This window comes from Lissotriton helveticus (genome assembly GCF_964261635.1).
Source record: "Lissotriton helveticus chromosome 1_1 unlocalized genomic scaffold, aLisHel1.1 SUPER_1_unloc_78, whole genome shotgun sequence".
NCBI lineage: Eukaryota > Metazoa > Chordata > Amphibia > Caudata > Salamandridae > Lissotriton > Lissotriton helveticus.
In genome coordinates, this window is record NW_027611723.1 from 369,314 (window position 1) to 396,607 (window position 27,294).

The 27,294-nt window shown below is 50.0% G+C and overlaps 1 protein-coding gene across 1 annotated transcript in view; it reads left to right on the forward strand.

Annotated features, from left to right (window-relative positions):
* Window positions 1–27,294, forward strand: part of LOC144806481 (ribonuclease inhibitor-like) — a 247,136-nt gene that overhangs the window by 41,054 nt on the left and 178,788 nt on the right. The window contains exon 2 of the mRNA XM_078672836.1: window positions 22,981–23,145. Coding sequence (XP_078528962.1) covers window positions 22,982–23,145 — 164 coding nt within the window. The 5' untranslated portion in view covers window position 22,981. The remainder of the gene's footprint in view (window positions 1–22,980; window positions 23,146–27,294) is intronic.

A 27,294-nucleotide genomic window follows, 5' to 3' on the forward strand; every position in this document is an offset into this window, starting at 1 on the left:
GACCAAGCACTCTGAAAAAATGCTCACCTGTATGGATGACATGTGAATGTCCCCTTTGCATTATGTAACAAAACATTTTCTATACACTGATTTACACACGTACGATTTATTGTCACTGTATGTGTGTGATGTAAAGTGCTCTGACACCTACACGTGTATGAGAGATGCTATAAAACAAATGAAATACATGTGACAGCGGGCTATTGAGAGAAGAGAGGCACTTTGTTGGAGGGTGATAGTGAGGATTCATAGAAAAGCGCCAAAAAGATTGTTCTATTGGTGCATAGTGAGGTTATCATTTACTATGCTTTAAAAGCAAATACAATTCAATATATAATGACAAATGTATTGCAGAATGCACCATTTTTCCCCATATTTTCTTGGTGAGGGCGCCCCTCAAAGTTTGCTTTGCAGTGGCCAGGCTCACTCACTGCACTCAGGGGCCGATTAGGATGGCGGACGGATCGGTGGCGATCCGCCCGACATCCGTGACCGTCCGCCACCTATTTCCCCCCCAACATATTACAATGGCGGACGGGACCGCGGCGGACGGAAACACCGTCCGCCGCTTTTACGCCCCGGTCGCCTTGCAGCCGGGGCGGAAAAGGGTTCATATGGCTGGCGTGTCTTCCAGGCACCGCCAGCCATATTAGGATGGCCTCATGCAGATGCCTTTCCGTGGTGGCAATCCCGCCACGGAAAGGCATGCAGTCTTTACTTTGGGAGCCCCCTGCGGGCCCCCATGGTGAAGGCGAGAGGGGGTGTGGACATGGGGTACCTGTGGTACCTATCTGCATTTGCATACACAAAGCGGCAGGCACCGCGCGGTCGCATTGTTAAAAATGCATGATGCGCCCGCCAGTGTGGTGGGTGCATAATAATTGGAATGGCGGGACCGCCGCTCATGTGGCGGGCGGTCCCGTTTTCCACAGGGATGGCGGGCGGGCAAAGTCCGTCCGCCATCCTAATCGGCCCCTTAGTACTGGGACTGCCCTGACAACATTTGCCAGGGCTGCATTGGATTTCCAGTCTAGCCCTGGCAGGAGCCTCATTCTGCGAATTAGAACCAAATATTGAAAAGACAGTCGCCGAGATGCAGCACTAACCATTTCATTAAAAGTTTTCGATTTTGCTAATTCTTTATGTACAATATTAAGATCTTTAGAGATTCGAGTATTTGTTTGGTGTACACAAGTGTGTTTTCTTTTTTCAAACAACTGTTTTAATGTTTGAAATTTAAATCGTACAAATTGTTTGGGGGTCCTCGGCTTCCCGTAGTGACTCAATAGGGGTCCTCAGGAGTCAAAAGTTTGGGAACCACTGCCTTATATGATTCCTAAACCCCATGTTCTTTGCTTTTACTCTTTATTGGCCTTATTCTTCTTTCCCCTGAACCCGCTGACTCTACCCACTCCTCCTGTACTTTCCCCCAGCATTCACTGTCCTTTTTTTTATTGTCACTTTTGCATAAAAAAATATTTGTAGAGCCATGTGCGCTTCAACACCCCATCAGGGGTAACAAGCGCTATATAAATACAAACCTTTTTTCCGCTTCTATCCCCCTCCGCTATCCTTCAGAATCCAAATAACTGACTAACCTATCCACCACTTTAATTACTTTCATATTTCACTATATTAATTCAACACTAATCCTATAAGGGTCCCGGAGTAGCATGCTACTTGCCGTAAAAGCGCTTCAACGCTTTGTCAGGGTAGTAAGCGCAATATAAATGCAATTACAATACAATACAATGTGTGTATATTGTCTTCGATCAGTACATATAAGAAATGGTGCCTGTGTAATTCCATTTGTGCATGCACAAGCACTCATTCACGCATTAGTGGAATGATGCTACCACTGGTCCACTAGTTTTGGTTTCATCATCAAGCCTTTTTTAGGCTGAGCCTATAGCGGCAGCGCGCATGCGCTACTCGTTTTGCGAGGCATGCAGTAATGGAGTATGGAGTGTGGAGTGGAAGCTCGGCCCACTCTCCGCCCATGTTTTTAATTGGCTTCTGTCATTTTCTTTCGTAAATGCTGCCATCTGATTGATTATGAGGATTGTTAGTCCCTCCTTATTATGACCATGTTGTCACTCTTACATGGGGGAAGAGAGAATTCTACATGGGAGAAGAGAACAGGTATCAGTGACGCATAAGCGCGTACACGGTGATCAACATGCTACATACATTCGTATAATAATCACCTGTCACGCAAACAGTCTTTTGTATGTGCACTCTCTTCACTGAGTTAATCCTTGCAGGGTAATTAGTGCACGCAATCACCGCCTAGTTGGAAAGGGTCGGAAATATCGTATTTTGTGGGGTTTATGAGGGAGGTAGCCCTGGTCGCAAGAAAATCTAATTCGCACAGAAATACGAGTCCTGTTCCGAGCTCCCTACGCTTGCTTAATAAAGAAATAAACACACTTGTTAGGGAACAATACTTGAATAGGTCTACAGAAAGGTCTTGTAAAATAACCTTACTAAGGAGAAGGAGAAGTAGAGTAAAGTTAAAGATTAAAAAAGAGAGGGAAGACTCCTTATGGATAAAGTTAAGGGAGGCTTTAAATAGAGGGAATGTAAGACTATTTTGGTCTCTTATTGGTGAGGGTTGTGGAACAAGAATCAGGTCCCTTCCTCCTCCTATTTCCGAGAAAAGGTTGGGTGGGTTATGTTGCGCAATTATATGCTGGTAATGGGCCTGTTGAGGACGACAGAAGGTTGGGCGATGTCGGACCGTTGTTTGAGCCGCCCTCTGAAAAAATCATCGAATCAGCCATAAAGGATTTGCGCTCTTCTGGCGCCATGGGCCCTGATGAGCTCCCAGTTTCGGTGTTAAAACAGGATGCCGAATCATGGAGCAAGATCCTATTTCCAGTATATAGATTCTGCTTCCTACATAGAACTGTTCTTCCCTCTTGGAGGGGGAGTATATTGGTACCCCTGTTCAAGAAGGGGGATAGGAATGTGCCCCAAAATTATCGACAAATAGCTTTGCTTGACGCTAAAGGGAAAGTATTTGCGAAATGTCTTTTAACACTAATCTCTGACTGGGTAGATGGGGGTTAGTTGCTGCCATTGGAGCAGACGGGTTTCCGTAAGGGTCACAGCACAATGGATAATTTATCTGCCTTGCAGATAATTTCGGATAAATACATAGGGGCCCGAGGTGGAAGAGTATATGCTGCGTTCATAGATGTCTCCACAGCATTCGACAAAGTCGATCGCCCCCTGCTGTGGAGGAAGCTATCTTCCCTCGGAATGCCCTCACTGCTCTTGGATTTAGTTAGGGGCCTCCATTCTGATACCTGGTTCAGGGTTTTATTGGGTGGCGAAAGAGGGCTATCCCAGGCGATACCCACTGTAAATGGATTGAAACAAGGATGTCTATTAGCGCCATTATTATTCTCCCTATACATTTCTGACTTACCTTCGTTTTTGTCTTCAAGTGATGGTAACGCCCCACTATTAGGGGGCTCTCCGATTGTCTGTATGCTATATGCGGACGATATCCTGATATTGGATTTCACACCGAAAGGCTTGAACAAGCGTCTACAAGCACTTTGCGCATATGCAGAACATCATCACTTGAAAATAAACGTAGCAAAAAGTAAAATCATGTGTATGGCTGGTAGGAGAAAGACGAAATATGAGAACTTTAGGTGGACGGTGGGAGGACATAGGCTGGAGGTGGTGAATTCCTATGTGTTCTCAGGGAAGATAATATCTGCCAATTTGAGCGATAAGGATCATGTTGCTAACAATTCTCGAAAGGCTCTGGCTCAGGGTAAAAGTCTGAGTGCTTTATATTGCGCAACAGGGAAAAGACATTTCCCTTATTTGCTAGAGGTTTTTCGCGCAAAGATTTCAGCATCCCTGCTCTATGGTGTTGAACTAATTGATTTGGGGCAATGGAGTTTTCTGAATACTGTAGAGGGAATAATTCTCCAACAATTAGCCTCAGTTAATACCGCCTGCACTGCGACTGCCCTTAGATTAGAGTTTGGAATCCGCAGTAGTTGGGTGCAGGCTTTAGCAGGGATCGTTCGTTGGGTGTCGTGCCTGGCCCGGGGGGGACTCAGGGACTATTTGAATCTTATTGTAGGAGAGTAGGGTCTGCTATCCTATGGTCACCCCAAATTTTTGCTTTTTGCTTCACTGGTTTTCGACTACTGAGGCTGTGGGCCTGCTGATCAGACCCCCAGCCTGCTGTTCACTCACTAAATTAATGATACATGTGCTATAGGCACATAACCCAATTGTAAATGGACTCCTTGTCAGCCCTTGTATAACGCACTATAGGTGCCCAGGGCATAGGGGCCACCAAGGCCTACCAGGGGCTGCAGCATATCTTTTGCCACCCCTGGCAGGTTCTTAAATTGACACAACTGGCTGATCACTCAGCTGGGGTAAGGTGGTGTAAGCACCCCTTACTTAGATATAGTATACCTATATCTAAACCTATATCTGGACACATATAAACCTGTGAGCCACTCCTATGGAAGGCCTCATCAATCCTGGAGGCAGAGTGCGTGGTTTAATGTGAGATGGAGCTCTACCATGAGCTGAGCCTGTCTGCAGCTGTCGGGAACAACTCCCTAAGCTGTTTCAGGATAACGCCATACCATATACTCTTAAGTGCCTTATAATCCTCGCGGTTATATAGCATCTTTGGTTTGGCTTTATCAAAACATGTCGTGTAAGGTGTCATACGATTTGGAATACTATCCCCTCGCCAGTTCTGGCGACGGGGATAGCATTCCACCCCTCTAGAGGGGTAAGACATGTTACTTTACTTAAATGCGGTTAATTTCTAAAAGAGCCTTAGATCCACAAAATGGATGCCTCTGCCACAGACAAGAGTCTGACCCCCTGAAGCTGACCGAAACTCAGCCAAATGGGGCCTGGACAAAGGGTTTCCTGTCGCAGGGGGGTGTTACCACCCTCCAGACAGGAGATAGTGGATTGTAGCAGGGAGGTTTGAAAGAAACCAGACACTGCTTGGGGCGCACAAGGCTGCCCCTTGCACAATCCGGCCAAACCGGTTCTGGGGCACTCCAGCCCTCGTGCCAGGGCGGCCTGGATCAAAGGAAGGGGGTGTATCCACCCACTTCCTGGGTCCCACTCATAGGGGGGGACCTAGCAGGTAATCACGCCCCCCAGATTCGAATAAGAGTGGGAGCAGTGCCAATGCACTTCAGATTTCCTGACGAAACATAAGAAACGAAACTCTGGACCCTTGGACATCCTACTCAACGTGGAAGCCCGAAGAATCTCCCTTGTGGTCAAGGAGTGACCACCCTGTGCAAACAGGCACCATCCAGCCATCGACGTCTGCTTTGTCGCAGTTCCCGCCAGAACTCGAGTGACAGAGATCGACGAGATCAAGCTTGCCTGCCTTCCAACAGCCCGATCCACAGTCCCTGCAGAGCTGAGACCCGTGGAGGCGACCGGAAGCGTGGGGCACCCCATCTTGAATTGACCACGAGACGCTGACCGTGCAGTCCACGAGTGACCCTCGAAGCTGTACACCGGGGTTTGAGAAGCCCCAACCCTGAGCCACTCTTGCACCGAAGTTCAGCCCTCCACACTCGACGAGTGCTGCGTGGGGTCCTTCTGCTCCATTTGGCTCAACGCATTGACCCTGTCACTTGCCAGCCGGCTAGTGGCCCCTGCGTCGACGAACTCTGAAATTCGACCTGCAAATCTGGTTGCTCCAGATCTGCACCAGCTCCCCTGAAAAGGAGCCCCCACTCTGACCCTCCTGGTTCGAGTGAGAAGCAATCTCCCGGTTCCGCGTGGATTGCTTTTGCCAAGTGTTGTTTGCTCCAATCTTGAAGCCGACAGCGCCGACGGCGAGAGCCTGCGTGGGACAGATCGTGACCTGCTCCTGGACGTCGCAGATGCCCCAGAGCCCACGTGACAGCGGAGAGAAGCTCCTCGACAACCACCTGATTGCGCCCGACATTGCCTGGTTCCGTCCTGGTTCCACCCTGGTCACTGCTGAGTGACCCAGACTCTGTCCCCTCTGCTTTCAGGTACTTTTCGACTTGAGTCCCCCCTTGGACTCCACCGGACACTTCTCTTTCACCCCGCCTGCAGCCCTTTCAGCTTCAAGCACCAAGATCCTGCGTGACGAAACCCGACTCAACTTCGACCCTGTGCACCCGCTTCCTGTGGGTGAGGTAACTTTGCTCCGCCGGTGTTTCCACACTGGTACACATCTCTAGGGTCTGTGTCTTAAGTTTTGTTCCTCTAGGTTCACCGGAAGTGTCCTTAAACTTTAACTTTACAACTTTTACGCACCATTGGTTAACAATCGTGCATGCGTGCGCTTTCCGCACTGCACCCGAATCCCGTGGGCCGTTCCTGACTTCAGCATTGCTTGTCCCGACTGCTCCCAGCGATTCCCTAGGCCCTAGGCCTAACCACTGTTCGATTGGTATCTCTTATACCACTTGTTTAGTATATGGTTTGAGTGGCCACCCGCCCTCATCCATAATTGTGCAACTTTGTATGTTTAAACTGTGCTTTTGATTTAACGCTTGTGCTCCTTTATTCATAAAGAATACTGGGGATTGTTTTTAGTAATAAACACATATATTTTTATAATATATACTTGTGTGGTGTCCTTTCATTTGATATTACAGGATTGTATGTGGTAAAACAGCTCGCTTAACACGACCTCTTAAGTTAAGCCTTTAGGCTGCTTAGTCCATGCTACCCCTAGGATAGCTTGTCTAATAAGGTTGACTTACAACCAGACACCATAAGGGATTGTTTGGTCTGATAATCGGTGGTTCCAGAATTGGAAACATCACCTATCAGGCCAACTTCTCACATTGGTGAGCAGCGGTGCGGATTTGAGCTTGCTGTTGTTTTACCATTGCAATCTTTTTATCAAATTGAAAGATCACATCAAGTACCTCTAGGTACATATAAATCAAAAGCTTAGCATATTTAAGTTCTACTGAACTTAGTAGTTGTAGGTTGAAGGGATTAGCACACCCTGACTACAACTCACTAGCAAGGTACAGTAGGGAAACCCTTAGTGTAGGTAGGTGCATCACTTACACCACACTAGAGTCATGTCTGACACAGGAGTAGCCTCAGGGTCCACTCCTGTGACAGTTGACCTTACCCAGGCAACTTCCAGCTATGACAAATTAACCCGAAAGGACTTGATTGCCTTGTGCATCTCAAGAGGGTTAAAAAGGGGCAGAAGTCCCACCTGTCCTATCCTGATAGCCATTCTAGAACAGGATGACGTAGAGAAGGCGAATGAAGTTCCCTTAGAATCAGGAGATGGAGTGAACCCCCCTGTAACTGATACCCCTCAGGAGGAAGAAGGAGAGGAGGGGGAAGAGGACTCAGATGTAGAGGACCCTGCAGATCAGGATCAGAGGGGTAGCCAGGTCCTAGTTGCCAGGCTTAACCAGGCCAACTTAGACCTACTAGGGAATGGAGAGGGCCAGCACCTCCCCAGACCCTATAACATTCTCCCAGGCAACAGAAGAGTGAGATCTCCCTCAGGGGACTCTCATATTTCTAGTGCCTCAAGAGAATCACAGAGAGGCATGACTGCTTCTCAAAAGCTAGAGCATAGGGCCAGAATGAGGGCTGTCAAACTCCAAATAGAGAGGGAGGAGGTAGCCCTGGCTCAAGCTAAACTTACCTTGACTCAAGCTAGACTTACCTTGGCAAGAGAGCAGAAATTGAGTGGCTTAGATGCCACTGGTGGCAGCAATATTCCTAGAGAAAAAGACAGGAGCTATGATAATAGAAACCTGACAAAAATTGTGTCCCCCTACAAGGAAGGGGATGACATCCACAAATGGATGACTGCTCTGGAGAGAGCCTGCATGGTACAGCAGGTTCCTCAGGATCAGTGGGCTGCAATTTTATGGTACTCCTTTTCTGAGAAAGGGAGGGACAGGCTCCTCACCGTTAGACCTGAGGATGCCAAAAACTACTCTGTCTTGAAGAGTGCTCTTATTGAAGGGTTTGGCCTAACCACTGAACAATACAGGTTGTTGTTCAGAGACACCCAAAAAGCACAAACTCAAGACTGGACTGATTTCGTTGAGTGTGCCACTAAGGCTCTGGAGGGTTGGTTGCAGGGAAGTAAAGTTTCAGACTATACAGGATTGTACAATCTTATAATGAGAGAGCAGATCCTTAATAACTGTACAAACCAGCTGTTGCATCAATACCTTATTGACTCTGATCTGACCTCGCCCCAAGAATTGGGAAAGAAGGCGGACAAATGGGTCAGAACAAGGATTAAGCAGAAACCCCAGAACCAAGGTGGTGACCAGATGAAAACAGACCAGAAGGGTGGAAATCAGAAAGATAAAGAAAAAGACCAGAAGTCTTCAGGCCCCCAAACTAATAGTAAGGAGGGTGGTTCCCAGAATGGAAACAAGAAAAAGAAGAAGAATGGCCCAAAGAAACCTTGGTGTAATACCTGCAAATCAGTTTCACACTGGGGCAGTGAATGCACCAAGACAAATCCAGTCCCCACCACTCCAGCTCCTAAAGCAACTGCAACCCCTAGTCCAGTAAGCAGTGGTGGAACACAGTCCAAGGGTGTAGCTGGGTTGACCCTGGGTATTGAAGTAGGATCTGGCCTAGTCAGAACCCCTACTCAGGCAGTTCTCCTATATGATGTGGACTTAGCTTTGTCCACTGCAGTAAGCCCCAGTAACCTGGACAAATATAGGCAGACGCCTTTAATTAATGAGAAACTGGCTCAGGCCTACAGGGACACATGTGCCAGTGTCACAATGGTGACACCTGACTTTGTGGACCCTGGACAGATTGTACTAGGTGAAAGTTACCTAGTGACCAATGCAAGCAACTCCACTACTTCCCATAGTGTGGCAGTTGTGAACTTCTCCTGGGGAGGGGTAGATGGCCTAAAGAAAGTTGTTGTGAGTGCAGACCTCCCAGTAGACTGTCTGTTAGGCAATGATCTTGAAAGCTCAGTTTGGTCAGAAGTGGAGTACAGGACTCATGCAGAAATGCTAGGGATTTCAGCTCATGTCCTTGCAGTGACAAGGTCTCAGGCTAAGAAGTGCCTTCCTGAACCAGTGGTGGATCTTGGAACAATAGACCAACCACAACCCAAGAGAAGGAGCAAGAGAGGAACGGCTGAGCCTTCCACCTTGCCCCAGGTTGAGGATCAAGTTTCAGAGGAAACTGATTCTGCAGTCCAGGAGGAGACTGTCTCTGAGGAACTTGAACCTGACCAGGTTGAGTTTCTGGTGACAGGGGGACCCTCAAGGGCAGACCTGAGGCAGGCTCAATTAGATTGCCCTTCCCTTGAACCCCTCAGACAGCAGGCTGCTGCTGAGACTGCTGGGGATGCCCAAGGTACCCATACTGTGTATTGGGATGATGGACTCCTTTACTCAGAGGCTAGAGACCCCAAGCCTGGCATGACCAGGAGGTTGGTTATACCTCTGCAGTTTAGGGGGTTCCTTCTTACCTTGGCCCATGATATTCCCCTTGCAGGACACTTAGGCCAGAACAAGACGTGGGACAGGCTTGTTTCACACTTTCACTGGCCTCACATGTCAGAAAATGTCAAGGAGTTTTGTCGCTCCTGTGTCACTTGCCAAGCCAGTGGTAAGTCAGGTGGCACAACAAAGGCCCCCCTAATACCACTACCTGTGGTGGGGGTCCCCTTTGAAAGAGTGGGAATTGATATTGTGGGTCCCATGGACCCCCAAACAGCATCTGGGAACAGATTTATACTGGTGGTAGTGGATCATGCCACCAGGTATCCAGAGGATATTCCCCTGAGGACCACCACAGCCCCTGTGGTGGCAAAAGCCCTCATTGCAGTTTTCTCAAGAGTGGGCTTCCCAAAGGAGGTACTATCAGATAGAGGCACGAACTTTATGTCTAGCTATCTGAAAGCAATGTGGAAGGAGTGTGGAGTAAACTACAAGTTTACCACCCCCTACCATCCACAGTGCAATGGGCTTGTGGAGAGATTTAACAAGACCCTTAAAGGCATGATAAAAGGATTACCAGAGAAGCTTAGGCGGAAATGGGACATTCTTTTACCTTGCCTGCTCTTTGCTTACAGAGAGGTCCCACAGAAGGGGGTTGGCTACAGCCCTTTTGAACTTTTGTTTGGCCACCCTGTGAGGGGTCCATTGTGTTTGGTGAAGGAAGGATGGGAGTTACCTCTCAAAAAGCCCAAACTAGACATAGTGGACTATGTACTTGGTCTCCGCTCCAGGATGGCTGAATACATGGAGAGATCATCCAAAAACCTGGAGGCCAGCCAAGAATTACAAGAAGCTTGGCATGACCAAAAGGCTGTACTGGTAGAGTTCCAACCAGGACAGAAGGTGTGGGTACTGGAGCCAGTGGCCCCAGCAGCACTCCAGGACAAATGGAGTGGACCCTATCCTATCATTGAGAGAAAGGGAGAAGTCACCTACTTGGTTGACTTTGGAACCCCCAGGAGCCCTCACAGGGTAATCCATGTGAATCGTTTGAAAGCATTTGTGGACAGGGAGGACATGAGCTTGCTCATGGCCACAGATGGGGATCAGGAGGAAGAGAGTGACCCTCTCCCAGACCTGCTTTCTCAGAACCCTGATGATGGTTCAGTTGATGGAGTAGCCTTGGCAGGCAGCCTCACTGACCAGTAACAGATGGACTGCAGACAAGTTTTGCAGGCCCACAGGCATTTGTTTTCACTCACACCCAGCCAGACTGACTGGTGTACCCATGTGGTGGACACTGGTGACAGTCTGCCTGTGAAGAATAAGATCTACAGGCAACCTGACCATGTCAGGGATTGCATCAAGGCTGAGGTGCAAAAGATGTTGGAGCTTGGAGTGATTGAGCCATCAGAGAGCCCATGGGCCAGCCCAGTAGTCCTTGTGCCAAAACCTCATACCCAAGATGGAAAGAGAGAAATGAGATTTTGCGTGGACTACAGGGGTCTCAATGCTGTCACTAGGACAGATGCTCACCCCATTCCAAGAGCAGATGAGCTTATTGACAGATTGGCTTCTGCCAAGTTTCTGAGCACATTTGATTTGACAGCTGGCTACTGGCAAATCAGACTAGCTGAGGAGTCAAAAGCCAAAACAGCATTCTCTACCCCTAGTGGACATTATCAGTTTGTGGTAATGCCCTTTGGTTTGAAGAATGCACCTGCCACTTTCCAAAGGTTGGTGAACCAAGTCCTTACTGGGTTGGATGACTTTTGTGCAGCGTATCTAGATGATATTGCTGTCTTTAGCTCCACCTGGGAGGATCACCTGATCCACCTGAAGAAGGTTTTGGAGGCCCTGCAGAAGGCAGGCCTGACTATCAAGGCCACCAAGTGGCAGATAGGGCAGAGTAAGGTTGTATACTTGGGCCACCTAGTAGGTGGAGGTCAAGTTCAACCACTGGAGAGCAAAATCCAGACCATACAGGACTGGGCTCCTCCAGTTACCCAGACACAAGTCAGAGCCTTCTTGGGCCTGACTGGGTTTTACAGAAAGTTTGTGAAAAACTATGGGTCTATAGTGACACCATTAAATGACTTGACATCCAAGAAGATGCCAAAAAAGGTTCAGTGGACAGTTAGCTGTCAAAAGGCATTTGAGGACCTGAAGAAGGCCATGTGCTCTGCACCTATCCTGAAGAGTCCTGACTACTCCAAACAGTTCATTGTACAGACAGATGCTTCTGAGTTGGGGGTGGGAGCTGTGCTCTCACAACTTAATCAATATGGTCAAGACCAGCCCATTGCTTTTATTAGCAGAAGGCTGACCCCTAGAGAGAAACGTTGGTCAGCCATTGAGAGGGAGGCCTTTGCTGTGGTTTGGGCCCTGAAGAAGTTGAGGTCCTACTTGTTTGGAACTCACTTCCTAGTTCAGACAGACCATAAGCCCCTCTTGTGGCTCAATCAGATGAAGGGTGAAAACCCCAAACTACTCAGGTGGTCCATTTCCCTACAGGGGATGGACTTTACAGTGGAGCACCGCCCAGGGACTGACCATGGTAATGCAGATGGTCTCTCCAGGTACTTCCACTTAGAACATGAAGACTTATCTGGTCAAGGTTAGTTTAATGTCCCTGCGTTCGGGGGGGGGGGTTGTGTAGGAGAGTAGGGTCTGCTATCCTATGGTCACCCCAAATTTTTGCTTTTTGCTTCACTGGTTTTCGACTACTGAGGCTGTGGGCCTGCTGATCAGACCCCCAGCCTGCTGTTCTCTCACTAAATTAATGATACATGTGCTATAGGCACATAACCCAATTGGAAATGGACTCCTTGTCAGCCTCTGTATAACGCACTATAGGTGCCCAGGGCATAGGGGCCACCAAAGCCTACCAGGGGCTGCAGCATATCTTTTGCCACCCCTGGCTGTTTCTTAAATTGACACAACTGGCTGATCACTCAGCTGGGGTAAGGTGGTGTAAGCACCCCTTACTTAGATATAGTATACCTATATCTAAACCTATATCTGGACACATATAAACCTGTGAGCCACTCCTATGGAAGGCCTCATCAATCCTGGAGGCAGAGTGCGTGGTTTAATGTGAGATGGAGCTCTAGCATGAGCTGAGCCTGTCTGCAGCTGTCGGGAACAAATCCCTAAGCTGTTTCAGGATAACGCCATACCATATACTCTTAAGTGCCTTATAATCCTCGCGGTTATATAGCATCTTTGGTTTGGCTTTATCAAAACATGTCGTGTAAGGTGTCATACGATTTGGAATACTATCCCCTCGCCAGTTCTGGCGACGGGGATAGCATTCCACCCCTCTAGAGGGGTAAGACATGTTACTTTACTTAAATGCGGTTAATTTCTAAAAGAGCCTTAGATCCACAAAATGGATGCCTCTGCCACAGACAAGAGTCTGACCCCCTGAAGCTGACCGAAACTCAGCCAAATGGGGCCTGGACAAAGGGTTTCCTGTCGCAGGGGGGTGTTACCACCCTCCAGACAGGAGATAGTGGATTGTAGCAGGGAGGTTTGAAAGAAACCAGACACTGCTTGGGGCGCACAAGGCTGCCCCTTGCACAATCCGGCCAAACCGGTTCTGGGGCACTCCAGCCCTCGTGCCAGGGCGGCCTGGATCAAAGGAAGGGGGTGTATCCACCCACTTCCTGGGTCCCACCCATAGGGGGGGACCTAGCAGGTAATCACGCCCCCCAGATTCGAATAAGAGTGGGAGCAGTGCCAATGCACTTCAGATTTCCTGACGAAACATAAGAAACGAAACTCTGGACCCTTCGACATCCTACTCAACGTGGAAGCCCGAAGAATCTCCCTTGTGGTCAAGGAGTGACCACCCTGTGCAAACAGGCACCATCCAGCCATCAACGTCTGCTTTGTCGCAGTTCCCGCCAGATCTCGAGCAACAGAGATCGACGAGATCAAGCTTGCCTGCCTTCCAACAGCCCGATCCACAGTCCCTGCAGAGCTGAGACCCGTGGAGGCGACCGGAAGCGTGGGGCACGCCATCTTGAATTGACCACGAGACGCTTACCGTGCAGCCCACGAGTGACCCTCGAAGCTGTACACCGGGGTTTGAGAAGCCCCAACCCTGAGCCACTCTTGCACCGAAGTTCAGCCCTCCACACTCGACGAGTGCTGCGTGGGGCCCTTCTGCTCCATTTGGCTCAACGCGTTGACCCGGTCACTTGCCAGCCGGCTAGTGGCCCCTGCGTCGACGAACTCTGAAATTCGACCTGCAAATCTGGTTGCTCCAGATCTGCACCAGCTCCCCTGAAAAGGAGCCCCCACTCTGACCCTCCTGGTTCGAGTGAGAAGCAATCTCCCGGTTCCGCGTGGATTGCTTTTGCCAAGTGTTGTTTGCTCCAATCTTGAAGCCGACAGCGCCGACGGCGAGAGCCTGCGTGGGACAGATTGTGACCCGCTCCTGGACGTCTCAGATGCCCCAGAGCCCACGTGACAGCGGAGAGAAGCTCCTCGACGACCACCTGATTGCGCCCGACATTGCCTGGTTCCGTCCTGGTTCCACCCTGGTCACTGCTGAGTGACCCAGACTCTGTCCCCTCTGCTTTCAGGTACTTTTCGACTTGAGTCCCCCCTTGGACTCCACCGGACACTTCTCTTTCACCCCGCCTGCAGCCCTTTCAGCTTCAAGCACCAAGATCCTGCGTGACGAAACCCGACTCAACTTCGACCCTGTGCACCCGCTTCCGGTGGGTGAGGTAACTTTGCTCCGCCGGTGTTCCCACACTGGTACACATCTCTAGGGTCTGTGTCTTAAGTTTTGTTCCTCTAAGTTCAGCGGAAGTGTCCTTAAACTTTAACTTTACAACTTTTACGCACCATTGGTTAACATTGGTGCATGCGTGCGCTTTCCGCACTGCACCCGAATCCCGTGGGCCGTTCCCGACTTCAGCATTGCTTGTCCCGACTGCTCCCAGCGATTCCCTATTCCCTAGGCCTAACCACTGTTCGATTGGTATCTCTTATACCACTTGTTTAGTATATGGTTTGAGTGGCCACCCGCCCTCATCCATAATTGTGCAACTTTGTATGTTTAAACTGTGCTTTTGATTTAACGCTTGTGCCCCTTTATTCATAAAGAATACTGGGGATTGTTTTTAGTAATAAACACATATATTTTTATAATATATACTTGTGTGGTGTCCTTTCATTTGATATTACAGGATTGTATGTGGTAAAACAGCTCGCTTAACACGACCTCTTAAGTTAAGCCTTTAGGCTGCTTAGTCCATGCTACCCCTAGGATAGCTTGTCTAATAAGGTTGACTTACAACCAGACACCATAAGGGATTGTTTGGTCTGATAATCGGTGGTTCCAGAATTGGAAACATCACCTATCAGGCCAACTTCTCACACTTATGAAAAAAGAATTGTTGTGATCCTTAAAAGAACACTCTAGAATTGTGAGGAATTTTAGGAAGGCGGTTGAATACCTGCAATTAGTCGAACTAACTTTATTCACATTGTCCCCAGGCCAGTTGAAGGCTGTTTTAAAACTGGCCACTTGGAAATTGAGTTTTAGCCTAGACAGGGAGGCAATTCTTGCAAAAAAAGCCCTTCTCCATTTCTTGACTCCTGCCTATATAAGAAAATGCAACCGTATGTTTCTTGGAATATACCTCACGGTATACGGCGTTTTTGGTTCCTCTTGAGGCAGGACCTTCTTCCTCTAAATAATTTAACATCTAGATTGTATGGGTCCCCTGCAATTTGTCACCTTTGTAATATGTCCACCCAGGATATTGCACATGTCCTCTTTATATGCCCAGCCTTGCGGATATCACGTAGAAAGTGGTTTAGACATATATGTTTAAAATTGGGTCTCTTGACGGCGAGCTCCTTTCTGAATGCTTTGTACAATCCGCCCAATGAAATGTTCTGTTTTAATATATTTAACTTTTTTAAATGTTTTCTAGATATTTATTAGAGGGCTTGGGAATCAAATGCTTGGCAGTATTTGTTTTATGCAAAGTTTGTGTATGTACAAATATATGTTGTATTTCTTTTATGTGGATCTCTTATGAGTTCCAAAACATAAATAAAGAATTGAATTGATTGAGAAAATCACCGCCTCTAGGGCCTCTCATACTATCCTTGTGCTTTCAAAGTAGTAGTTTCTCATTACAAGTCATTGCATACTGTAACATAATAATATAATCATAACAGAAAATAACAGGAAAGGCCCTCAGCCCGTAACAGGAGGTATGCACTCCAAGCGAACATAACAAAAAAAGCAACAAAAGAGTATGCTAGATATGCGTTCACAATACAGTAGTGCAGAGATTGTCCCGAAAGGAGAAAGGTCCAAAGGTCTCTGCTATTGCCAGGCTGCTTTACTCTGTTTACAGTTCTGATTACGGAAGCGTTAGTGCACATTTCTAAGCACACAACTAGTTTTTCTGAGCACTGGTCAAAATAAACGAGGGGCCCTGTTCCCAATTTGGTTTGGAAATCTTCCAGACCGAATCGGTTTGGGAATGGTTTCCGACCGACTCGGATCAGGAGAGTCCTACCCAACCAGTACGATGCATCCGGATCTTTCCAGATACGATTTGGTTAGACTCACATTAACTTCAATGGGAGCCTATTTTCCGACCAAATGCATAGGCTCCCATTGAAGAAAGGGGTGGCTGGGACAAAATTGGGCACCCTGTGGTGGGCACCCCCTGGTGCCTGCCACACTATACATGGCTGGTAAGGGGGGACCCATGGGTACCCCCACAGGCCCTATTGGGAAGGCTCAGAGTGCAGGGGGGCCCGCTACAGGCCCCCAAAGTCTGATTCAGACTGCTGATTCGAGTCGGACGGCACAATTCAGAAAGGCTGTCCAAATCCAGCATCGTAGTCGGTCGTTCAGAAACGCTGCCCATACAGACTTATGATTCTTCTCCGTACGCATTGCGCATTGTACCACATTGTCGTCAATTTGCGTGTGCTGTTCTTGCTATGTGTGTGTGCCGGAGTGTGCCACGGGGATCAGTAACATGATCCAGGGTAATTGTGGGTGTGCAGTGTGCTACACCTTGTTGTGCCTGTGTGCCATTGTGCCCATCTCCCCCGTCCCCCCAGTCCCTGGTCGTTACTCAATCTGTTGATGTTGTGTCAGGTCCTCTCGAACTGTGTCCATACTCCCACCTCCTTGCACTGTCTTCACACTAATGACTGTCCTCCATTTCCTCCAGATCCTCCTGTGGTGCAGGACTCCCACCTCCTGTCGCCGTTGCAACCGTCCTGTTGGCAGCGGGTCTGTGCCTGGTTTAGGTTGTCACATCATGCCAGTGCCTCTTGGCCACCTCGATTGGCCTCCTCGACACTCGGACTGCATTCACGGTAGTCTACTTGTGGGTCAGTTGATGGTAGTGTTCTGTCACCTCCGTGACGCTGACCTGGTTTTCCTGTGGACGCACCCCGTCTTCCTCTCCCTCTTCTCTTTGGCCGTCCCCGTTGTTCCTTGCTGGTGGTCAGTGGGGTTTGCGTTGGCCCCTGCGCATGGTCAGGGTGCATCCATGTTGCTGCGCGCTTTGGATTGTTTCTGGTGTGTTGTTTCTGTAGTTTTTGTGGTGCATTTTCCCACCAGACGCGTGGGATTTGCAGGCCTGTCGACGGTTTTTGTTGCTTTTTGTACCACGATTTGCCTCATCGCAAGATTTGTTGCGTTCGCGATTCGCATGTTTGCGGCATGGCATTGATTTTAACGCGGACATTTGACACGTTATCTGGAGACTATTGCATGGTCCCGCCATGTGGAGAATGCTTAACAAGGCATCATTTTCCCGCGATAGACTGCGATGCTCCTGGACCCAACCCAGACAGGATTTAGGCCCAAGCACGGCACTGAAACTGCCCTGCTTGCAATCACCGAAGAGTCACGAAGGATACTAGATCAGGGAGGATCAGTGGCAGTGATCCTCCTTGATCTAAGTGCGGCCTTTGACACGGTCAGCTATGCCACCTTGCTGAACCGTCTATGCAACATCGGCGTCACAGGCGATGCTCTAAGGTGGTTTGACTCATTCCTCAACAACAGATCTTTTCAGATCTTTGACGGGGATACAGTATCAGCCAGTAAATCCCTGATTTGTGGGGTACCGCAGGGCTCCTCATTGAGCCCTGCGCTGTTCAATGTATATATGAGACCACTGGCGGGGATCGTCGAACCATACGGTATAAAAATTGTTTCGTATGCCGACGATACCCAGCTAGTGGTCTCACTGGCTCAAGAGGGTACCAGACACACTTCAGCAGGCCTGATGAAATGCCTTGAGGACGTCAAGGAGTGGATGACTTGCTCCTCCTTAAAACTTAACGGAGATAAGACTGAGCTCATGCTCTTAGGCTCAGCATCCCCAATATCTCTCACCCCCCTTTGGCCTCCGTGCCTAGGTACCCCTCCAACTCCCAAGGACAGCGTAAAAAGTCTAGGTGTCTGGCTTGACAAAAACCTCTCCTTCTCCATTCAGGCCACTAAACTTTCCGCCACATGTTTTGGCCTACTAAGAACACTAAGGAAAGTTCTCCACCTCCTACCTATGGAAGCCAGACAAGTGGCAATACAGGGCCTGATTCAGTCTCGGTTAGACTCGAACAACGTCCTGTATGTCGGAGCTCCAGAGATGACCCTGCGAAAGCTACAGGTGGTGCAGAACTGTGCAGCCCGCACCCTGTTACAGATCCCACGGACTCAGTCGGCTAAACCCGCATTGAACAGCCTACACTGGCTTCCAGTGAGACAGAGAGTGGCATTCAAGGCACTATGTGTTGCCCACCGGGCCTTCTGGAAAACGGGCCCAGCTATCACTGACAAACTACTCACGCAATACCACCCTAAGAGAAACCTCAGATCTACGGATGCCTTTCTGGCCGCAGTACCCAGAATAAGGAGAGTTAGGTCCGGAGGTAGGATGTTCTCCTTAAACGCCTCTAGGATGTGGAACTCACTCCCCTTACAGCTCCGGACCAACTCAAATCTACTCTCCTTCCGCAAACAATTGAAAACCTACTTGTTTGCGAGGTCCACTGCTCTCTAAATTCCTCCCGTTATACTCAGCTCTGTCTTATGTTCAGCGCTTGGACGCCCCCCGGGCAGCAACCGCGCTATATAAATGACAATACAATACAATACAATACGATGTTGGAAGTTGCATTAAGTTACTTTTGCGATGGTTATCTCACGTTCTTGAGAATTATGCCCCAAAGTGTATCGCAGATGGCAGACTAGTTACTCAGATCTTAGCTTTCCTTGACGTGGAGAGTGTCAGTTACATTGCTCTAATCATATTCGCCTGACATGGTGTGTGCTGTCTTTCAGGCGAAATGTTCAAGCAAATACGCCAGCAGGGGTTTCCAAACATATCTGGTGCGGGTCGAGGCTGGCAAGAGCCCTGCATAAGCTGTCAGTTGGTCTTAACACTATACAAGGTCTGAGAACCAGTCCTTAAACTTGGGGGCACGGCCTCTGCCCCATCTGCATGCTACTTTACGCTTTGTCAGTAGTAGGCCTAACGCAACAAGCTTCTTATGTGGTGTTAATAAGTCCACTGTGTATCCTAGCAGCGGCATTGTCGGAGATAAAGGTAAAGGAGACCAAATCATCTTAGGCAGGGCTGTTACCACCTCCGGCCAGTAGCCATGCACCTCCTCGGATTGCCATGCGAGGTGTGCAAACCCCGCTTCTTCCAGTCGGCATCTGTCTCAGCGATCATCATTTCTCAGTTTGTATTTGCATAATAAAATGTATGATCCGCAAACGACTACTCGCCATGATGGCACCTGTCTGCTTGCAGCAATATACCCGCCGTTTATTTGTCAGCGGCTCATCTAGTTCATGATTCCATGTTTTACTGGCATTGTGTGGTACTTCTGGACGTTCTAACAACGCAATGCAATAAAGTCTAGATACAGTATGTGCTGGCCCCGACATTTGCAACAGGGCATGTAGAGTATCAAGCGTGGGGGGCTACTGAGGGAAATCAGGAGTGTTGACTCTCACTGCATGCCTAAGACTGATATATAAGAAGATTTCCAGTGGTGTAAAATTCTCACCACTTAGGAGTGCCTGCCGCTCTTTAAAACAACCTCATGATTTCTTATGCGGTGCATGTCTCGGCCCACGGCTTCACGAGTGACTGGCACACGGGGATGGTCTGGGAGAGGCATTAGTCGAGAGTATAATAAGGATTTATGTGCTAATTTAACTAGCTGCACGGATGTGGTGGGTGGTACCTTCACCGGGGACTTTAGTGCCTAGGAAGGAGGTCGTGGGTGTGGGTGTCATATAGTCTTGTTCGATGGCCAGGTGCAGCATGAATGGTGGTGGATGGCGCCAGTATATTGCATACTGGGCCTGGGCACATAGGAAGTATAGTTCCAGGTCTGGCGCTTCAAAGCCGCCCTGGGAGAATGTCTGGGGTCTCGGAGAGCACAGGTTCATTATGGCAGCCCGTATCTCATCTTCCTCAATATTGGCTGCAAGAAACTCTCTGCGGGAGTCGCTAATCCAGCCAAGGGCTGTGTCTTCCAAATAAGCCGCCATGTTGGGTTGGCAGTGGCACTCTCTATTTGTGTTATAAAGCTATGCAAAGTAGTCAGAGAAAATGTTAAGTATCTTCTTAGAGTCAGTGTGCCTTGCGCCTGCCTCGCCTGTTATATCAAGAATGTTGTTAGCAAATCTAGGGGTTCGGATTATCTCTGCTAGGGTTTTACTGGGTCGCCTACCCTCTCCATATGCCCTGGCACGATGATATTTGGAGAGGAACCTAGATTTGTGTTCTTCCAAGTCTGAGTATTCTATCAGTAGCTCTTTGAGGTGCGCCTGTCGCTGAGGGGTTGGGCCCCCAGCCAGGCGGGTCTCTGTGCTTTTAATGTTGCATTCCAACCTGAGCAATGACCCTCTAATATCTCGCAGGATCCCCTCCACCCCCATTCGCCATGCAGAGTCCCCTAATGGTGACCTTAAAGATGTCCCAGACACAGGCCAGTGACGAGATGCTGTCAACGTTTTGATGGAAAAACCTGTTTGCTTTCCAGCACTAAACCTGTTTAGCAATTGAAATAACGGAAAAGTTATGCGAAGCAGCGCATAATGCTGCTTCGCATTACTTTGCTCCATGGGGGCGTACCAAGGGTGGACCATCAGCGTTCCCATGCAGCCACCCCAGGTTTCTCAAGCTAAACCATGCCCACTCCCACTGACAATGGCAAAAACGTCAGCATCATCTTGGACTACAGAAGCAATGGACAAACAAGTGAATGCCGTCACCTCCTGCTGCTTCTTCATCCTACGTATACTCCACAAGGTATTCCAATGGCTCCCCACTGACACCAGACGCGCGGTTACCGAGGCCCTCATCACCAGCAGACTAGACGACAGCAGTGCATTCTATGCCCGCCTTATGAGTCAACTCATACAAAGACTCCAGACCACCCAGAATGCTTCTGCCGGACTCCTCCTCAACATCCTCTGTTGTGCACACATCAAGCCCCACCTCAGAAAGCTTGAAGTGCAGATGTTCCATATATAGGGCGGCGCTCTCTGTGGACATTGAGCACTTGACAGAGTCTTTGTAGATGACTGTGAGTCCTCCTCCTGGCTTGTGAAGGTGGTCCTGTTGTGCAATCTTGTGGCGTGCTAGGATTGTTGCAGTGATGTTGGGTGTCAATGTGGAGTTGTGCCAGGTTTCAGTCAGGAAGACTAGGTTGTGTGCATCGCTGCTCAGCAGGTCCCAGTTTTCAATTGTGTGCACGTTGAGAGGTCATGTGTTGAGAAGCATAGCTCCTACTGTGGTATGTGGCACGGCATGGCAGCGGCAGAAGGAGATGCTTCCTGGGCTGAGTGAATGAAAAAGTGCTGCAGGGTTTTGCTGGGGGTGATTGAACCATGGTTCGTGGAGCTGGGCGCCGTCCAGGCACGAATGGCGCAGATGGGCTAGCCTTTGGACACCAGCAGCATGGACAAGCAGCGCACGCTATTAAGTAGGTCCTGTGTGGGGGGAGTAGCGATGGAGGCGATGTGTGTAGGTGCAGAGGTGGGGAGGCAGTAAGAAGACGTGTCCGGAAGAGCAGATACGGAGTGGGGTTGGGAGGCAGGAAAAGTCCGAGGAGCGGTGGCTGCAAGATGCACGACAGAGGAGGCAAATGGCCTGAAACGGATGAAAAAGGCACAAGAAAATGAGTAGAGCATAGAGCGAGATTACAAGCACACAGATTTAAGCAGTTCTAAGGGGTTTAAGGATGTCGCCTATTCTCTGGGTTGTCTGCCATCCTTTTGCTCTGAGTTCTTCTCTCTCCCCCTTTACTCTTTGATGCCTCCTCAACTCCACTGCGTTCTTTTGATGCTGTTCGACACTCTTAGGGCCTTTGAAAAATGGTCTTGGAATGTGCAGTGCTATTAAGAAGGATACATTGATCATTGCCTCCATCTTGTGTAACTGACTCCATCTTCTGTGCTCTCATGCCGTTGCAGGGTGGGGAGGAGGACGTTTTTGCTCTTCACTTGTTTTCTCTCCTCACCGTGCAGGGTAAGCTGGAACAAGATGTGTAGGCTGCGCGCTTGGTACCTTTCAGGGCAGAGATTGTTATTGCCAGAGAAATGTGCGGAATGTACAGCTCTGCCTCGAAGTCAAAATACAGGAGCCTGGCCAGCTTGTGTCTTGACCCTGAAACAGACCAGTATGGTCAGATCATTTTTTCGTAACAGAAGAAAGGAGTGAGGTTTCTAGAACTTCTCCTCAGGTTGAGTAAAATGTACTAAACGTGGGAAATCTTGGCGTCCAGATGAGAGCTCGCTGTGGAGTAGAGGTGTTGCCACAGTGAACTTTGAGGGTCCCGATCGCAACTTCTGCCTGGCTATCAAGGGCTCCACCAGCTGAGCTGGCAAGAATGTAGAAAACTCTTTCAGTGATGCATTCTTTTTACTTACCTCATGTATATCAGCTATATGTTTCTTTGCTCCATGTATGTATGCCATATGTTGTCTTGTTTTTGTGCCTAAGTTAGTTGATATTTAAAGGTGCAGCAGTACATTTGGCTCCCCTGTGGAGTGCTGGGTTTAGTTGTGTCCTATTGTTTCAAATCAGAAGCAATACAGTATGGTTCAGATGTACATAAAATCTGTGTGCATTTAATGAGATATAAATGACTTCTTATTCCTAATAGAAAAGGCAGAATAATGGTTCTATTATTTAAAGCAGGCTGTAAGGAACTAAGGTTTGTGAACTGTGGTGGCAGCTTGGTGGTGTGGACTGAACAAGATATTCCTGTGTCAAGCCATGACACATACATGCTGAACGTGACCTGCTGCATACATGACCTCCAAGCTGTCAGCCTGCCTCCTAATGCAACCCTCTCATAGTCACCCCCAGACTGCAGCAACAACATCTCAAAAGGCTATCCTGATATCATATCCTGAGTCTAGAAATAGAGTCAAATGTTCACAATAATAGTGCAGGGCGTGTGTTAATATGTGTGTCTCCTGCAGGATGTCTGAGTGCTCCGGTGCCGCTGGTGCAGATCGCGCCCCAGAGTGCCATGAAGGTGCAGCTCCTACAACTTTGCACCCGAGGGACAGCCAGAGCGAAGGCGCAGCAGAGAGACAGATGTGTGGAGCGCAGGAGCACCCAGCGAGCAGGATGGAGAAACTGGAGTATGGAGGCCGTCACAGGCATTGTATTGTACACTCACCCCCTCTTGAGCCCACCTCCCCTTCCCCCGCTGTCAGTGCTCTAGCTTCCGTCTTCTCAAGCTCGCTTCTCCAGTTCCTTTTTCTTCTCCCTCTCCTCTGCACACATGTACTTGTCACTATCTTCTCTCCTCTCAAGCTCGCATCTCCAGTTTCCTTTCCTTCTCCCTCTCCTCTGCACACATGTACTTGTCACTATCTTCTCTCTTCTCAAGCTCGCTTCTCCAGTTTCCTTTCCTTCTCCCTTTCCTCTGCACACATGTACTTGTCACTATTATCTTCTCTCCTCTCTATCTCGCTTCTCTAGTTTCCTTTCCTCCTGCTCTCCTGCGCACACATGCACTTGTCACTATCTTCTCTCCTCTCAATCTCGCTTCTCCAGTTCCCTTTTCTTCTCCCTCTCCTGTGCACACATGTACTTGTCATTATCTTCTCTCCTCTCGAGCTTGCTTCTCTAGTTCCCTTTCCTCCTTCTCCCTGTGTACACATGTACTTATTGCTATCATCCCTCCTCTCAAGCTCGCTTCTCTAGTTTCCTTTCCTCCTGCTCTCTTGTGCACACATGTACTTGTCACTATCTTCTCTCCTCTTGAGCTCGCTTCTCTAGTTCCCTTTCCTTCTCCCTCTCCTGTGCACACATGTACTTGTCACTATCTTCTCTCCTCTCAATCTCGCTTCTCTAGTTCCCTTTCCTTCTCCCTCTCCTGTGCACACATGTACTTGTCACTATCTTCTCTCCTCTCGAGCTCGCTTCTCTAGTTTCCTTTCCTCCTTCTCTCCTGTGTACACATGTACTTATTGCTATCATCCCTCCTCTCAATCTCTCTTCTCTAGTTTCCTTTCCTCCTGCTCTCCTGCGCACACATGCACTTGTCACTATCTTCTCTCCTCTCAATCTCGCTTCTCCAGTTCCCTTTTCTTCTCCCTCTCCTGTGCACACATGTACTTGTCATTATCTTCTCTCCTCTCGAGCTTGCTTCTCTAGTTCCCTTTCCTCCTTCTCCCTGTGTACACATGTACTTATTGCTATCATCCCTCCTCTCAAGCTCGCTTCTCTAGTTTCCTTTCCTCCTGCTCTCTTGTGCACACATGTACTTGTCACTATCTTCTCTCCTCTTGAGCTCGCTTCTCTAGTTCCCTTTCCTTCTCCCTCTCCTGTGCACACATGTACTTGTCACTATCTTCTCTCCTCTCGAGCTCGCTTCTCTAGTTTCCTTTCCTCCTTCTCTCCTGTGTACACATGTACTTATTGCTATCATCCCTCCTCTCAAGCTCGCTTCTCTAGTTTCCTTTCCTCCTGCTCTCTTGTGCACACATGTACTTGTCACTATCTTCTCTCCTCTTGAGCTCGCTTCTCTAGTTCCCTTTCCTTCTCCCTCTCCTGTGCACACATGTACTTGTCACTATCTTCTCTCCTCTCGAGCTCGCTTCTCTAGTTTCCTTTCCTCCTTCTCTCCTGTGTACACATGTACTTATTGCTATCATCCCTCCTCTCAAGCTCGCTTCTCTAGTTTCCTTTCCTCCTGCTCTCTTGTGCACACATGTACTTGTCACTATCTTCTCTCCTCTTGAGCTCGCTTCTCTAGTTCCCTTTCCTTCTCCCTCTCCTGTGCACACATGTACTTGTCACTATCTTCTCTCCTCTCGAGCTCGCTTCTCCAGTTTCCTTTTCTTCTCCCTCTCCTGCGCACACATGTCATTCTCACTCTCTTCTCTCCTCTCAAGCTTGCTTCTCTAGTTTCCTTTTCTTCTCCCTCTCCTGCGCAAAAATGTCATTCTCACTCTCTTCTCTCCTCTTGAGCTCGCTTCTCCAGTTTCCTTTCCTCCTGCTCTCCTATGCACATGTGTACTAGTCACTAGCTTCCGTCTTCTCAAGCTTGCTTCTCCAGTTCCCTTTCCTTCTCCCTCTCCTGTGCACACATGTACAGGTCACTGTTCTCGCTCATTTTCTCTGTTGGGTTGGGTTATCATACAGAGTTTGTTGAATCCCAGAAGATTCTATGCGAGCCGGATTTCACTCCGATAGCACAGGGCTGGCAGTGCCCTCTGTCCTGGGAGGGTTTAAGGAGGGGACTCCACTGCTGTGGTGCCAGCACCTGATTCTTTAATCCCTGTCAGTGACAACAGATCGCGTCCCTCTGAGTGATACCTGCTGATGAACAGTACAGGCAGTAATGGACCTGCTTGGTGATTGGGCCTTCCCTGAAGTCCCAAGTCCCCTCCACAGACGTCCTACCCAGTCTGTAGCCACCAGGCCCTGGGCAGTGACCGCCTCCACTGTCCATCGCTGACACTGCCATGGGTCAGTGTCTTCCACCTTTCTGGGTCTGGGGAGTGAAGGAAGCTTAACCCGCCACTCAACCACGCCCCTCTGGCCTGCCAGAAAGACGATTCTCCAGACTAAAATGGGCTTACAGAACCCAGGGTGAGAGACAAATGACAGTTAGCCGTGCCAGCCCTCTGGTCATTTGATCAGCCAGCCACCGACTGGTTATCTGGTCAGTTAGCTTGGCAACGAGATGGTCTGGGCAACCAGGTGACCAAAGTGACCAGAGTCCTGGACAGACATGGACCCCCCTCAGAAGCCTGCTGTGGAGCCCAGGCTTGTCTGCTCAGCACTGGGGGAACAGGGCACCCCTCAGAAGCCTGCTGTGGAGCCCAGGCTTGTCTGCTCAGCACTGGGGGAACAGGGCACCCCTCAGAAGCCTGCTGTGAGAGCCCAGGCTTGCCTGCTCAGCACTGGGGAACAGGGCACCCCTCAGAAGCCTGCTGTGGGAGCCCAGGCTTGCCTGCTCAGTACTGGGGGGGATAGGGCACCCCTCAGAAGCCTGCTGTGGGAGCCCAGGCTTGTCTGCTCAGCACTCGGGGATAGGGCACCCCTCAGAAGCCTGCTGCGGGAGCCCAGGCTTGCCTGCTCAGTACTGGGGGGACAGGGCACCCCTCAGAAGCCTGCTGTGGAGCCCAGGCTTGTCTGCCCAGCACTGGGGGGACAGGGCACCCCTCAGAAGCCTGCTGTGGGAGCCCATGCTTGCCTGCTCAGCACTGGGGGGACAGGCCCCCCCCCAGAAGCCTGCTGTGGGAGCCCGAGCTTGCCTGCTCAGCACTGGGGGGGACAGGGCCCCCCTCAGAAGCCTGCTGCGGGATCCCAGGCTTGCCTGCTCAGCACTGGGGGGGACAGGGCACCCCTCAGAAGCCAGCTGCGGGAGCCCAGGCTTGCCTGCTCGGCACTGGGGGGGATAGGGCACCCCTCAGAAGCCTGCTGTGGGAGCCCAGGCTTGTCTGCTCAGCACTCGGGGATAGGGCACCCCTCAGAAGCCTGCTGCGGGAGCCCAGGCTTGCCTGCTCAGTACTGGGGGGACAGGGCACCCCTCAGAAGCCTGCTGTGGAGCCCAGGCTTGTCTGCCCAGCACTGGGGGGACAGGGCACCCCTCAGAAGCCTGCTGTGGGAGCCCATGCTTGCCTGCTCAGCACTGGGGGGACAGGCCCCCCCCCAGAAGCCTGCTGTGGGAGCCCGAGCTTGCCTGCTCAGCACTGGGGGGGACAGGGCCCCCCTCAGAAGCCTGCTGCGGGATCCCAGGCTTGCCTGCTCAGCACTGGGGGGGACAGGGCACCCCTCAGAAGCCAGCTGCGGGAGCCCAGGCTTGCCTGCTCGCACTGGGAGGGACAGGGCACCCCTCAGAAGCCTGCTGTGGAGCCCAGGCTTGTCTGCTCAGCACTGGGGGGACAGGGCACCCCTCAGAAGCCTGCTGCCGGAGCCCAGGCTTGCCTGCTCGGCACTGGGAGGGACAGGGCACCCCTCAGAAGCCTGCTGTGGAGCCCAGGCTTGCCTGCTCAGCACTGGGAGGGACAGGGCACCCCTCAGCAGAAGCCTGCTCTTTAGCCCAGGCTTGCCTGCTCAGCACTGGGGGGACAGGGCCCCCCTCAGAAGCCTCCTGCTGTGGAGCCCAGGCTTGCCTACTCGGCACAGGGGGGGCAGGGCCCCCCTCAGAAGCCTGCTGTGGAGCCCAGGCTTGCCTGCTCAGCACTGGGGGGACAGGGCACTCCTCGGAAGCCTGCTGCGGGAGCCCAGGCTTGCCTGCTCAGTACTGGGGGGACAGGGCACCCCTCAGAAGC